The sequence below is a fragment of the Hyalella azteca genome, unplaced genomic scaffold (assembly GCF_000764305.2).
Source record: "Hyalella azteca isolate HAZT.00-mixed unplaced genomic scaffold, Hazt_2.0.2 contig15466, whole genome shotgun sequence".
Lineage (NCBI taxonomy): Eukaryota > Metazoa > Arthropoda > Malacostraca > Amphipoda > Hyalellidae > Hyalella > Hyalella azteca.
This window is the reverse complement of record NW_025945320.1, coordinates 315,011-330,344: the sequence shown is the minus strand read 5'-3', so window position 1 is coordinate 330,344 and position 15,334 is coordinate 315,011. Positions and strand designations below refer to the sequence as shown.

Genomic DNA, 15,334 nt, shown 5'->3' with positions numbered 1-15,334 from the left:
ACATCACATAGAAAGCCCATAAAGCTACGTAATCTTTGAAGGACTTTTTTCCAATAAATAGTGTTGGTTTAACAACATGAATATCAATTAAAAACATGTAGTCTGCAACTATGACGTGAGCAAAATGGATTGCTGCATTGCAGCACAATTAATTAATTATTCTTAACTTCACAGAATGGAATTAAATAAACAAACAAGTTAAGAGCATATGCCAAATTTCAGGTCAAATGCTCAATCTACAGTACTACAGTAGTAAATTAAATAATTGAAAGGCAGGTAAACAAGTTTGATCTTTAATCCCTAATGGTTCAATTATCATCTAATTATTATATACAACTATTAATATTGATTAGCATTATATATATAGTTATATTACTGAAATACATAGAACAAACAACGAAATTCAACATATATATATAATAAAATGAATCTTGAACCAACAAAAAAACTTGTCTGAAAAGAAACAACAGAATCCAAAACTTGTTATCAAATAGTTTTATAACAATATGTTGATTAAGAACATAATTCATTAAAATTTGGCAGCAAAACAAAGCCCCCCCAAACATTCTGGGCAAGATTAGCAAATGCAAACAAGATCAGAACTACTCACTTTTTTCCTAACATTAGAGAGAACATAGAAGAAAGTGGAACGGTGGTTGTTCCACTTCAGCGAGAGTAATCCTCCATCCATTTTTATGTCTTTTCAGCACCTGCAACAATAAGGCAAATAGGAATTAATCTATGAATGCACCAATTGTATATAGCTTTATTGATGTTACTAGGTCCTAACTTGTACTATAGTTGTCAATACACATACATAGATGTTAATTAAAACATGACCACCAAGGAATAAAACCTTCAGGTGTAATACAATATTGTGATGCAGCTTTCTCCTTGCGTTGCATACATGCGCTATTGGAAAAACTGTCATTTCTACTGCAGTCTATCAGCTCTGAGGTAACATTTGAATGTTTCAACTTTACTTTGGATTTCATTTTTACGGCTCAATCCAGATATTTCATCAACAATTGAACTGAATAAAATTCATCTAGCATCACAGAAGAAATAACGCTCAACATCCTAATTAGCAAACCTTAGATTTCGGCAAATGTGAAGTAGGCAAACAACTGCAGAATTATGAGTTGCCACACATCTTTGTTGTTCAAAAAATTTTATTATGAATGAATATCTTTACATGAAATTTTCTTTTTTTTTATTCAACCAAAAATAATGTTATTCATACATAGAAATTCTACTGACCAGAAATAATAAACATTTTTACATCCCTATTAAAAAATAATCTTGTGCACTTGGTGGACTTCTTTTTTCAATAGATGTTACTTACACAAATACAGAAATTTATGTAAGTATTTGACAACAATTAAATTGACTGTCTTGAATGAAATATGCACACAGAAATACATTTGATATCCAATTCTATAATGCACGGTCCTAGACTAAAACCAACCAACAGCAATAGTGGTTAGGAAAAAAAACACCCACTAAAAATTATCTATCTATTACTAGGTCCTCCAACTTGTTCTAAAGTCATTATAAACTTATTTTGATGCAATGAAATGTGAAAAAAGTGACCACCAGATATTTGCTTCACATCAAAGTACATTTTGCATTTTTAGCACTTTTGTATAAATTCTTGGGATGCTTTTTTGGACATTCTTGTCATGTCATTGCTAGAGAATTAACCTGCAGAGATTTTTTAAAGTCTTATGTTAGCCCAATCTAAACTGAACTTTAACATCTATTTCAACTTTGCTGTTAATTTAATTTGCATACTGCATGTATTTTCTGTAAGTGAAATATACAAAGAAGTGAAAGAACCCACATTGTTTTAAGAAAAATACTTTAAAAAAATATGAGAACTGCCAAGCCCATTGACTTTTGTTTGTTTTCGTCAGGTTGCAAGTTGATATTTGAAAAAAAAAAAAACTACTAAAGTTTTTGGGCCTCCTAAAGTAGGCTCATTCGAGCCTAATAAAGTAGGCTTGAATCTTGACAAGCTTGGCAAAAGAAGGCTGTAATTAAGAATGAAGATTAAACCCTCAAGGTATATATTACTTTTAAAGACAAAATTCACTCAGAAAAATCTTCACAAGTGGGTTTTTCAAGTACATGTGGTTTTTCTAATTTCAAATAATTTAGCTTCCCAACTAATAACTAGTATTGTTTAAAGCATGGCAATTTTTGAGAACATGCACTAGGCCTTGTTGAAAAAATGATGGCCTGATATCCTTCATACTTCATGAGGTATAAATTTCACAGCACTTAAGTGCAATAATTCATAAGATATAGAGAGTGTTTTCTTTTAATAACAGTGACTAGATTCCTTCAATTTTTTCAGAAAAAAATATTGCATCATGGAATGCAATTCATTTCCATTTAATGATACAGATACAGAGCAAAATGTTACCATGTATGAATAGCATTCAATTTACTTCTTTCTAAATTATACATAAATTCATGCTATAATAGGATTGCTTTTTTTACCAGTCATGTGAGATTTTTTCTAAAGCACTGTTCATCTGAAGAATATCAAGTTCAGCATGCAAAATAAATGATACTTTATAAAGTGGTTTTCAGGTGGCAAATATATTCATACTATTTCTTAATCAATACCACTTTTGAAGTGTGGCAGATGAACCGAGTCAGGTCCTCTCTTTTTTTAGTGTAGGAAATATTTACTTTTTGAGCCATAATTCAATTCTTGAAGCTGCCAGTTCATGAATTTTGCAGTCAGCCAGTCACATTAAAATTTTCAAGCAGCAAGTTCATTTTCCAAAGCCCCAGTTCTCATTTCAAGCCATGAAAAGCAGGCTTTGAAGCACCAACTCATTAACCAAGAGGCACATTTTATATCAAATTTTTTCTTAATCAAAATTAGCTATTAAAATATTTTCTCGATTTCAGAGATAACTTAGAATATGATAAATACTTCTCTTGTCTACCTGAGAAACATAAAAGTTTCAGAGCTGACTTGAAATGACAGCAACTGCATAAATGTCAACAAAAAATTTTTAGCCATTAGGTGCCCAAAAGTTGGAAGGAGTGTATAAAGTAATAATTCAGTTTTTTTGTAGGTTGTAGCATATTTGTAAGCCATAATATTACAGGAAAAAGTGGCAGTTTTGAATCTTGTACAAACAAGATATAAATAAGTACATCTCATCAGTCTCATGAGTTATGTCTCTTAGAATTTTCCTTAAATTGGGGATAAAAACTATAATTTTATGAGCAGTTTTCTGTAAGTAGCAGGGCAAAATTTGCCATTTTCACTCATTTTTAATTATAAAATTACAGCAAGTCTGAAAATTGTAAGTTTACGGCCAGCACAAGGCAGTTTTGTTGTATTCACAGGTGGCTTCCTCTCAATTTCCAGAATACTTTTTGCTATTTTCAGATTTAAAATAAAGATATCCAAAGAAACCAGTAAAAAATTTTAATATTGTTTTCACTTTTCAGTGGCCTAAAAATGAGATTTATAGCACAAAAACCAAACTTATGACTGGAAATTTTAGGATTCAAGGCTAAAAAAAAAATCAGCAATTGGAGAGTGGATCTTTTTCCCTCTTAATGGTTTGAATTTGAATTTCAGCATACTGCATGGGACATTGAATTTATGGCAGCAAAGGAGAAATGTTTTTGTTGTCCTTCAAGTTTTTCTTGAGACCTATTAGTAAACTAGTGATCATCTTTTCATACATAAGATGATAAGAAATTGATTAAATGTTAAGAACATGAGGAAATTGAACATGAACCGATTCTAAAAAATCTCTGGTTTGCCAAATTGCCACTATGCTGAGACAAGCATGGGAAACATCTTCATTTAAGGCTGCAACTAGAGCTTTCCTGCCACTTCCATAACTGCGAGATTCCCGCCAGATGAATTACCTCCTATCTAATTGTTAAAAAAAAGTGCATGATCAGGCCTCACGTTTCCAAATGTATTAAAAATTTGTCATGCCAGAGCCGCAAGATTTCAGGAACAAGTAGAAAATTCAGTTCGACTCGCGTAGTCAATATACTCGCGTATATTGTCGACTAAAATAGTAGAAATATTTTAGCTTTCTAAAGTACGGCGCACGGCACATTTTTTTACCAGCATAGTACAGCGCACCACGCAGGTCGTTAAAATGACAAAATAAATTCCCGCGCACCTGGCACATCTTCCTGGCCATGGCCTTCAAGTTCATTTTTGAGTCCTAAAAGAAAAAGTGAGAGAGTAGGTAGCCTATCTTGGATAGGCTACCAGCATTATCATACGTAAGAAATTGATTAAAATGATGAGTTTAGGGGTAAAATTAATCAAGAACTTATGAAATGATTCTAAAAAATCTTTGGTTTGCCACAAGGAGAGTATGCATGATTATGATGATAGCATGATTGATTTGAACTTCCAAGTCTTTTTTAAGCCTTAATTTTATTTACATCAAGTCAAGATGCCTGAATTGATGTTGGCTAAATTGACCAATTTTCTTAGAATTCTAGCAACTCGGGTGTGACCATAATTCTAGGTACCTAGGCAATCAAAATACTTCTCAGATATGACCAAGCAACCAGTCCAGCAAATACTGTCAAAAAATTGTAATCCTGGATCACAATAGGCCTAGGTAAGGTTGAGAAAGACTAGATTAACGAATTAAAAGCTGTGAAATTGTGGATTAAATGCAACTGATAGGACAAAAGTCAAACCCCAGTAAGTTCAAGGCTAAGGTTTAGGATCTACCGATCTACGGATCTAGTAAGCTGACTATCACTATCAGCAGTTGCCAGTTGGTCAAAAATGGCAAATTAAATATAGCTACCTAGGTAACGGCGTAACGCCAATCTTTGTTTGCACTTTCATTTGCATCACAGTTCACAGCTAAGAACGAGAGCGCTGGTTGGAAGTTTGTTACCCACTTTATAGCGTAGTAAGTCTTTAAATAATAAAAGCAATGACACAGCCAAACTATTTATTCATCTTCAACTTGAAAGTTGAAACAACGTTCTATCTTAGTCGACATTCGACAACGACGCTCATAAGAGACGCTTCATAAGTTCATACCGATCGCACCCAATGCACAAGATGGCGGCTTCTCCTCTCTTAAGAATTAGCAGCAGTGATGTTCAGACGACAGACAGTATTTTACTCAGCACAATAAAAAATTTTGCACCAGCGCAGCATCAAAATATTTTGAACAATATTAAATTAAAAAATAAGACCAATTAAGCTCAAATACGTAAGAAGATAACGAATTTCTTACCGTTTTTCGTGCGCACTGTTTCGTCGAAACATGGTAACTTGCAGAAGCCGACTGACGATTGACAAGAGAAATTCTTGGAACGTATGAAAGTTGCAAGACATTTAACAGTAAGCCTATCACTAAACTCAAAATTTTACATGGAATACTGTGTGATTTGATCAACATTTATAGGTATTATTATTTTCATGACTTTTTATTGCATTTTTTCTCATATTTGTAATAATATTGAGGTTTTATATTTAGATTTTTATATAGATGACATTCATATAGATGACTGGAAAAGCAACATAGGGCCCACAAAAATATTTAGCATGAGCGAATTTGAATCTTCTTTAGGCACTTACAAACATGAATAAAGAAGATTGATCTTTTATCCATAAATTTAATATAAGTTAAACAGATTTTTAGAAGACATTTAGCGCGCGTCTCGACGCCCACTAAAGTAGCGCAAACGTTTGGCGGGAAAATTGTTAACCAGCCTGTCAGATCAAACATAAAAAATCGAAGACTAAAAAATTAGACTATGCAAGCACATGTATAACAATACATAAAATTTAATTAATTGTTATTTCAGATATGTATCGGTGACTTAAGAAATTTAAAAATTTTTAAACAAAAAATAAACCTGCTTAATTGCGGAGCATAAACGTTTTACCAACTTTACTTTAGAATTCGATGTTGCTCACACTTTAATTTAGTTGTATGAACTAACTTAAGTACTTGTAGCATAGGTGAACAAAGCACCCTGCTGAAATGCCTTTTAAATTATCTTCTAAAACTCTTCTGTAAAACGTTAGTGCGTTCATTAAAAAATGTGGACTCGAATGAGTTGTTCTCAGTGAAACTATGAGTGAAATCTTGTCAGTCATCGCCATTCACCTCAAAAACGTTAGTGAGATCCGTGACGTTTGATATATAATGATGCATAGATGTAAGCCCTGATTCGATTTCGATTTTTTAGTTATAAATCTCATTTCTAGATAAAAAGTCATTCATACACTTTAATTTAGTTGTATGAACTAACGTACTTCGGTACTTGTAGCATAGATGAACAAAGCACCCTGCTGAAATGCCTTTTAAATTATCTTCTAAAACTCTTCTGTAAAACGTTAGTGCGTTCATTAAAAAATGTGGACTCGAATGAGTTGTTCTCAGTGAAACTATGAGTGAAATCTTGTCAGTCATCGCCATTCACCTCAAAAACGTTAGTGAGATCCGTGACGTTTGATATATAATGATGCATAGATGTAAGCCCTCATTCGATTTCGAATTTTTAGTTATAAATCTCATTTCTAGATAAAAAGTCATTCAAGGGATCATAAATAACTTCTATAAACGAACGTCACGCGATTTTTTTGTTCTTGTGGTGTAACGGCGTTCAATGACTGACACATTCACTGCCAACTTGTATGTAAATAAAAGTTGTGAGAGATAACTGCATGTTAGCAGTAACAATTTTGTCTTATTTCGAGAATGACCTCGTCGTGAATACTTCGCGCTGAATAACATAGATATAATAAAAATTTATTGTACAGTCAGTCCCACTAATGGCTGTCGCAGGTTCAATACCGACGCCACATATGCACTTGCGTTAGAACTACTTATTACCAATTTTCGATCTTGTATTTGATGAAAAAAACTACTGAGGCAATATGTAATTTAATCTTGATCACATGTATTAATCTTGATCACATGCTCACTGCCATTCTTGCTGCTCTTCTTTCATTGACTGCTGATGTAAATGACTGCAATGACTGCTTATTGGACGGCGGCTGTACATTGAATTGGAATTAGGGTGCGCGGTGACCTCTGGTCAGAACTTTTATTTGGCCTGCCGTGCGGTCCATATTCATTTATTAAATTATTCCACAAATTTGCACGTACCCATACGGCTACTACATGAATTTACCGAGTTGATGAAAAAATATTAATCTATAAACATCGACATGAGTGCTAAAAAGGATAGAACCGTTGACCCTACAGGCTACACTTCTGATACTTGTCTCCTCTATCTGCCTCCAAAATTTATTTTTAGGCTCTCAATTACAGCTACTGCTGCTAACTCAGAGGAATCAGCAGTCATTGCAGTCTACTTATTCTCTCCAACAACACGTAATTACTGTTACTCAGGGTGGCTCAGTGGATAAAGTTCAGTGGACCAAAATTGGATCAGAGAGGTGCGGATTCGATCCCAGCTCTGTGCGCCAGTTTCTGGTCAGAATCGGCAAGGAGGCAATTTGAAGCAGTGAGTTGCGAGTTCAAGCCCGCAACATGCTGTGGATGTTCTGCAATGTCAAGAATCGGCGACAGGCCTACGGCCTAATAAACGCTGAAACCGCTATATATTACTCACTTCACTCATAATCAATTCCATCACCCCCGTCGCTATCCTGAAAACGCCTCCATGCACCAGCAGGTGCACCACAGTTTCCTTCTCACCTCATCACACTTGTCCGTTGCATCCATTCACACCCAGCGCCATTGCTCTCATGCACCATGATGCATACATACTTTGGCATCGCTTTATTTTATTTTAGTTTAAAAGCATCCTTTTTTAAATTCCGTGTTTAGGCACTTTTAAACCATACTATTTAATCCTTTGTTTATTACCTTTTTCTGTTGTTTTTTTTCCTTCATGTACCAATGTACCTCATCCATTCTTGCCAGTCCCCCTTTAAATTTTTCATCAAAAAGTTCTCATTTCTCTCTCTCTAAATAAGGCACTCCATCCCGTGCTCCCTCTCAATGCCGCACCGCAGGCCACCTGGGGCACCTCTGGTGCAAAAATCCTGAAAAATGTCACTACTATATTTTTGAACCACTTCCAGTCTGTGAAGCTTACCAACACTGTATGCTATCACTTCTAATCTGTAAATTTGCCTAGTCGGCAAACCACGCGTGTCGAATGATTCTACCCTAAGAAGATTCTCGATACGAGGTTCTTCATATAGGTAAGCATGTTTTTAAAGTTTTGAAGCTACATGGAGTATAGCTTTTCATACTTATATTAAAATATAAAACATAATTGGGCCACTGACTTACAGAAAGTAGAGCTGCTGGACACATAATATTTGCTTCTGCTACTTGGCTTTGTGACGCAGGAAGTTTGAGATCATTGAAATTTATTCAATAGAAATATTTTTCCAAAAAAATATTGAAAGCTTCAAAAAATGTGTAAAAAGTTCCCAACAAAGTTTGATCGGTAAAATTGCCCCAGAATATCATTAAAGAACATAACATTAGCTTTACATTACACATACAAGAGATACGTTGTTGTGGTTTGTAAATTCAAATAGTAATTTTTGGGACCATTACTTTAGCGCCAGCTCTCTCAGCATCACAGCTCCATATATCACTTGATTAGTTTCAAAACCTATAACCTTCCCATGAGGTGACGTAATGGAAAATGAGGTAATGATCACCTCGTCTTGCTGACAATTATTAGTATGTAATTTACGATACTTCTACCGCGCTTCGCAAATTTCAACTAAAGCCTTCTGGCAACATCGTTTAAGACACAGCCACCAGCAAGCTTATTCTGCATCTGCCGCGCTACGGGGCGCAGGGCGGATGCCAGCTTTGCCAAATTTCACACTTGGTTCATATTTCTTTCCGTAGGTAAGAACGCTAGAGGGCATAACAGCCTATGAAGTCAAGTGCTCTAAGCCAGTGGTTCCCAAACTTTTTCAGGCTGTCGCCCCCTTTGGCTCCCTAGTGAATTTCTAGCGCCCCCCACAAACATACGCCTCTTTCTTGAAATTTAGTTCGCTGCAATTTTAAAAGATAAAGGTTAAACACAAATGTGTATTTCACAAATATAGCCCCATTTAGTGAACCAATATGTTTTTCAGCTGTTTTAACTGCTTCAGCACTAGAAACCTAGGACGTCGGGGGCGAATTTATGGCTGGACTCGTGACCGGTCTCACGACCAATCTCCAAATTCAATTATCAAGTAATACCTATCTCCCAAACCAATGAACGCAGCTCTATGAAACTTGAAACACGTATTCATCAGAACCTAATGGTGATGTCTAGCTAGTAATTTTTTTAAATTTTACCTTCATTCTTGAGTTACGCGTATATTGCGAAACAGGCCGAAATTCGCAGTGATTAAAGAATTTATTCCAAACTATTGAACTGATTTGAACGAAATTTTGAATATACATTCTTAACTACCAAACGGTGATTTTTTAGCTTATAATTTTTTTCGATTTTACCTTCGTTTGCGAGTTTTTTTTTCATTTCACCGTCATTATTGATTTCACACTTCCTTATATTCGGCCCGTATCGCCGGGTAATTTGTCACTTAAATTCGCGGCGATCAAGAAATTTCTTCTAAACTACAGAACAGATTTCAACGAAACTTTGTATATAATACCTATAACCTCTCAACGGTGATGTTTAAATCGTAAGAATTTTTCTATTTTGCTTTCGTTCGCGAGTTATACAGATATAGGAGGTACGACCGGCTATTCTACCGGCCGGTTTAACCAAAAGCCTTATAAGTGTAGCCGTATAACTCGCAAACGAAGGCAAAACGAAAAAATTGTAAACATCACCGTTGCTGAGGTTAGGTATTTAAATACTAAGTTTCGTTCGAATCTTTTCAGTAGTTTGGAAAAAATTTATTGATTACTGCGAATTTAAGCTCGTATTGCTGTTTAAATCACGAATGAAGGTGAGATGGAAAAAAACTCGCGAACGGAGGCACAATCGAAAAAATTTTCATGAGTTAAACATTACCGTTCGGTAGTTAGGACTGTAAATTCAAAATTTCCTTCGATTCTGTTCAGTAGTTTGGAAGAAATTACTTGATCACTGTGAATTTCGGCCCGTATTGACATATAACTGTGGCAAAAACAAGCGATGGCAAAATTCAAACAATTTTCACGAGCAAAACATTATTGTTAGGTCCTAATTAATACGTCTACCAATTAAGTTTCATCGAGTTAAGTTCCTTAGTTTGAGATATATTCCTTGATCATTGAATTTGGAAATTGGCCGTGAGACCGGCCTCGAGTCCGGCCGTTAATTTGTCCGAGACGTAAACCCAGGAGAGGTTAAAAAAACAGATCTGGATGAAAAAACAATCGCTGGGAGTCATGTGCTGCAAGTTTTGTGTACAGAGATCGTCAAACAAACGTTAGAACTTCTGACACTGACTTCGGACTACCGCCCCCCATATCGCCCCCCTACCACCCTCTTCTTCCTTACCGCCCCCCAAAATCTTTCCATCGCCCCTAGGGGGGCGATATCGCCCACTATGGGAACCACTGCTCTAAGCCATAGCGCCGGATGTCCACAGCCGCAACTTAGGGCTGATTTGCGGCAATTATTTTTCAATAAGTACATGAATTCATTATATAAAATTTAATTTTGATAAATAGTGTCAGGAAATTCAGCATCATTTTTAATAAAAAAGACAGATTTCTTTCTCTTTTTTATTTGGTTTTGAAATATATTTAACGCGAAACATAATTATAATATAATTATAAAATAATACTAATTTAAGGTCTTCACTCCTCTAAATTATATAGAAATTACAGATTACAACAACATGCGCTGATGTGCAGTACTGGGGCCGTATTATCAAAACTTCTTAAGTACGCAAAATCGACTTACGAGTGGCGTAAGGCCCCTTTCACACAGGGCAGTAAATACTGCCAGCGTCCGACAGTATTTACTGCCGAACCTTAGCGGACATACGAAATGTGCACTGCTGTTCACACACGACTGCTTTTACTGCGGCGTAGAATTTGACGCCTGACGCCAGCGTCTGTCCTGCTAAAACTGCGGCAGTAGATTTGTCGCGCGGTTTAGCTTGCAATGGTTTTCAATGTAATCTTTCACACTGGGCGGTTTTTTGACGCCAGATCCCAGCAGACAGTGGGGCCGTATTTTAGGTGCATAATAAACAGCACTGCTAGACTGATAGATTATAGACTGATATTGTAACATAAATATCGTCAGAAGTGTTATAGACTACATTCTTGAGGTATACGATCAGGATAGTCCATTCGAAAGACGGCAGTGGTGGTCTCCGACAGGCATCCCAAAAGATCCATTGAACATCGCGCTCTGCGGGCCGTGGCTCCATCCTGTTGGAACCAAACATTAATTTCAGCAGATTTAGCAAAAAAAAAAAAAAGACTTTAATCGTTTGCGTGTACCGAGCTGCAGTCACCGTTACTGCACGTTCGTTTTCCTCAAAAAATATATGGGCTGCAAAAATACAGGGATTTTAAAATACGTGTTCTGGCTTAAGGCCGTTGGCCACAAATTTAACTGCGCACCCCAGCTGCATAACTAAAACATGACATAAACGAAATAAAGTTTGAAAAAAATTATCACGAACTAAACAACGCCGGTATGGCCTAATAAGTGAATATGCATAATTTTACAGAACTTCGGCAATTAATATGGAATATATTATTGCCACGTTTTTCTTAGCTTCGTTTCGTGTCTGTCTGTCTGTCTGTCATAAAAAATTCAACTCAATCGACAATTCTACGGACCCGCCTGCGAACTCGATCGCCAGCGGACTCGCGCAACTGGGACACTCATAATTCCTTCAATACTCAACGGATCTGTATGAATTTTGGAATGTGAGTATTAATTATCGATACGCTGCCGCAGGAATTATTACAGATTTTTACATGAATTACTTTTTGATTAAAACCAATAAACGTTTTTTTAAGCAACTGGGACACTCATAATTCCTTCAATACCTAACGGATCTGTATGAATTTTGGAATGTGAGTATTAATTATCGATACGCTGCCGCAGGAATTATTACAGATTTTTACATGAATTATTTTTTAATTAAAACCAATAAACGTATTTTTTAAGCAACTGGGACACTCATAATTCCTTCACTACTTAACGGATCTGCATGAATTTTGGAATGTGAGTATTAATTATCGATACACTGCCGCAGGAATTATTACAGATTTTTACATGAATTATTTCCTAACCTAACCCAACCTAGTAATAAGTCATGTAAAAATCTGTCATAATTCCTGCGGCAGCGTATCGATAATTAATACTCACATTCCAAAATTCATACAGATCCGTTAGGTATTGAAGGAATTATGAGTGTCCCAGCTGCTTAAAAAACGTTTATTGGTTTTAATCAAAAAATAATTCATGTAAAAATCTGTAATAATTCCTGCGGCAGCGTATCGATAATTAATACTCACATTCCAAAATTCATACACATCCGTTAAGTATTGAAGGAATTATGAGTGTCCCAGTTGCGGGAGTCCGCAGGCGAGTTCGCAGGCGGGTAAGTAGAATTGTCTATTGAGTAAAAATTCAGACCTTAATTTAGGGCTCTTCTGAACATTCTAGAAACTTGAAATTTGGCATGCATGCTTATGCTGCCTAACAATTCAAGATTTGATCATCAGAAGTAATAATAAAAAAATTAAAATATATAAAAACGTGAAAAAATAAAATTTCACGGTTGGGAAGCGAGTTATTTGTCGAACATCCAGACTTGCCAACCCTAGAAATTGATTTGAATTGCTAAAATTGCTAAACTAAAGACTAGAAAATAAATAAATATAAAAATAAATAAATATAAATAAATAGTGATGGAAATTTGAACCGTTCGAGCAAAGAAGAAATACGCCGTCACGCATGCGCGCAACTAATAAATACGCCGTCGCGCATGCGCACAACTAATAAATATGCCGTCGCGCATGCGCACAACTAATAAATACGCCGTCGCGCATGCGCACAACTAATAAATACGCCGTCGCCCATGCGCAAAACTAATAAATACGCAGCGCGCATGCGCACAACTAATAAATACGCCATCGCGCATGTGCAAAACTAATAAATACGCAGCCGCGCATGCGCACAACTAATAAATACGCCGTCGGGCATGCGCACCACCGATAAATACGCCGTTGCAATGGAGCTGTAACTGCTGTTCTCGCTTCTTTAGCATCTGAAAATCATGCAGAAAAATCAGGATTGGATATTTTACTGGAGATTTTGCTTGAACTTTAAAGATTTTGGAATGAATTTTCCTGAGACGTGGTAAGTGGAATCAAGAGATAATATCTTCTTAACCTTTACTGATGAAATAATCGATGAAGAGAAGTCTAAAGCCAATAAATTCTAATATTATGATACTCAATCTTATACGAGATAAATTTCGCATGCACAACTCTCCAGAAATTCGAATAACATTATCAACATTTTGTTGTTTTTATGAAATCGTCTTCTCGTATTTTCACTTTCACTGTTAATTACTGGGGCAATTTTCGTGTCCCTCAATAATTTCGTATTCGTGCATTGAACTCCGATGCGCGCATGGATTGAAAATCGTTGAAAGTTTCGTGCATTTTAATCACGACTACACGACGAAGAACTCTTGCCGAATTACACCAACATATTCCTTCTTGCTCACGTGGCCTTACCCGGCTATCATTTCACACACTCTTTTGCCCAAATCACATTAAATTAATTAATCTATCGATTAATTGCTCTCAAATCTCCTTACTTATAGACCTCATACATAACAGCTGCCTTGCATACATCTGTAAGACGTGGGAATGCTAGCAGCGCGGTACAGTGCCAAAACGTTTTGTTGTACCAAACGCCCTGCGGTTCGGCTAAGGAGTGTAAGTCAGAGGCCAGACTGCGCTAGCGTCTTATAATTCTATTTTCTATCGTAGAATGAATCACAGTAAAGATTCCCCTCAATTACTGGAACTAGGTCTGGAGACCACAATACGCGCTGAATTACAGATTTGTAAATGACTATGTCTAGTGGAGTTATTTAATGTTGCAATGTCCTAGATCGGTGCTAATAGTATAAATAAATAGCTAATTCTTTAATTTAACAGTATTTCAATCGCAGTTGGTAACTGATTGTGATGCTTAAGGCAAATACATGAATAATAATATTGAGTTAGAGTTGATGGGTAACATTGCTAAATTATAATAGGCTAGCAAAAATCTCGGGAAATGAATTGCGGGGGTAACTTGTGGAAACGTATATACATGGTCGCTACACATCCTTCAGACTCCCTACAACCCGTTTCACTTCCTCCTTTGCAATTTTCTCATCTACGCTAGTACTTAGATATTTACGTTCAAGAGAAACAATATTCTTATCTGGCACAAATAAGTCATCATATAATATCAAAGTGATGTCGGCACCGAAGAATAGGCCTGCTGTGGCCTGTCGTCAATTCTTGTACTTTTCTTGACAAGAGTAATAAAAAGACGAGATGTTTACGAATGTGCTTATCGGAGGTACTTGGCAAATATCAGGAGAATCCCAGAAACCTGCCCATACCTGAGACGACACTTCCTTCAGGTTCCAGTTCGCGGTCGTCTCAGCAGACTGTAGTGGCTAGATAATATTCTAGTGTATAATCTCCAAGCTGAGAGATTTATCAATATCACCCAATAAACTGCCTGAACTCTTCCACTGCCAATTACCCTTCAAGTAGAAAAGCGTTACCAAGTCCTTCGATTGAGCACATAACTCATCATCAATGTCTTGACCACAACTCCTCTGTGGGTTGTGAACACAAGACTGCGACTCAAATCCTCGATACCTATAACTCTGGTACCTACCGCATTACCAACTTCTAGTAACCTTCAGTAACTTACCGCCTCCAGTAACCTGCCGCAAGACTATGCGGGAGTGTAATCGCGGGAATAGTCACGGAGGACATCAAGTAAAAGAGACTAAAAGAGCAAAGGATCGCATCTACCTAGAGGGATAACATCAGCAACTACTACGACAGTCAAATGTAAAACAGATTTACTTGTGTAGGTGTAGCGTTTACTAAACCAAGTGTAAATGTCATAAGAAAAGGAGCGAAAAATTGGCAAGAGAACCACAGGTTTTATGACACGCTGAGAAAGCACCAATCGAACGCGGCTGAATCCGAAGAAAATGAAACCAATTAAACTCTTCATTAAAACTAATTCATTATTACAATTTTGCAAGGTATAAATTAAATAATTATCGAATTTCATTGATGACGGACAGACACGAGGATAATAAATTTGATGACCAATGCCAGAAAGGTTACAGAAACTCCAA

General features: G+C 36.3%; 1 protein-coding gene across 39 annotated transcripts in view; it reads right to left on the bottom strand.

Annotated features, from left to right (window-relative positions):
- The window catches only part of LOC108679110 (longitudinals lacking protein, isoforms F/I/K/T), a 68,451-nt gene extending 63,112 nt beyond the window's left edge, over window positions 1-5,339 (bottom strand). For all 39 annotated transcript variants that reach the window (XM_018167677.2, XM_018167674.2, XM_018167655.2 and 36 more), the window contains exons 1-2: window positions 5,262-5,339; window positions 611-710 (exon numbers count right to left, since the gene is read on the bottom strand). In XM_018167677.2, the coding sequence (XP_018023166.1) occupies window positions 611-691 (81 nt within the window). In that variant the 5' untranslated portion in view covers window positions 692-710; window positions 5,262-5,339. The remainder of the gene's footprint in view (window positions 1-610; window positions 711-5,261) is intronic.
- Between the last annotated feature and the right edge of the window lie 9,995 nt (window positions 5,340-15,334).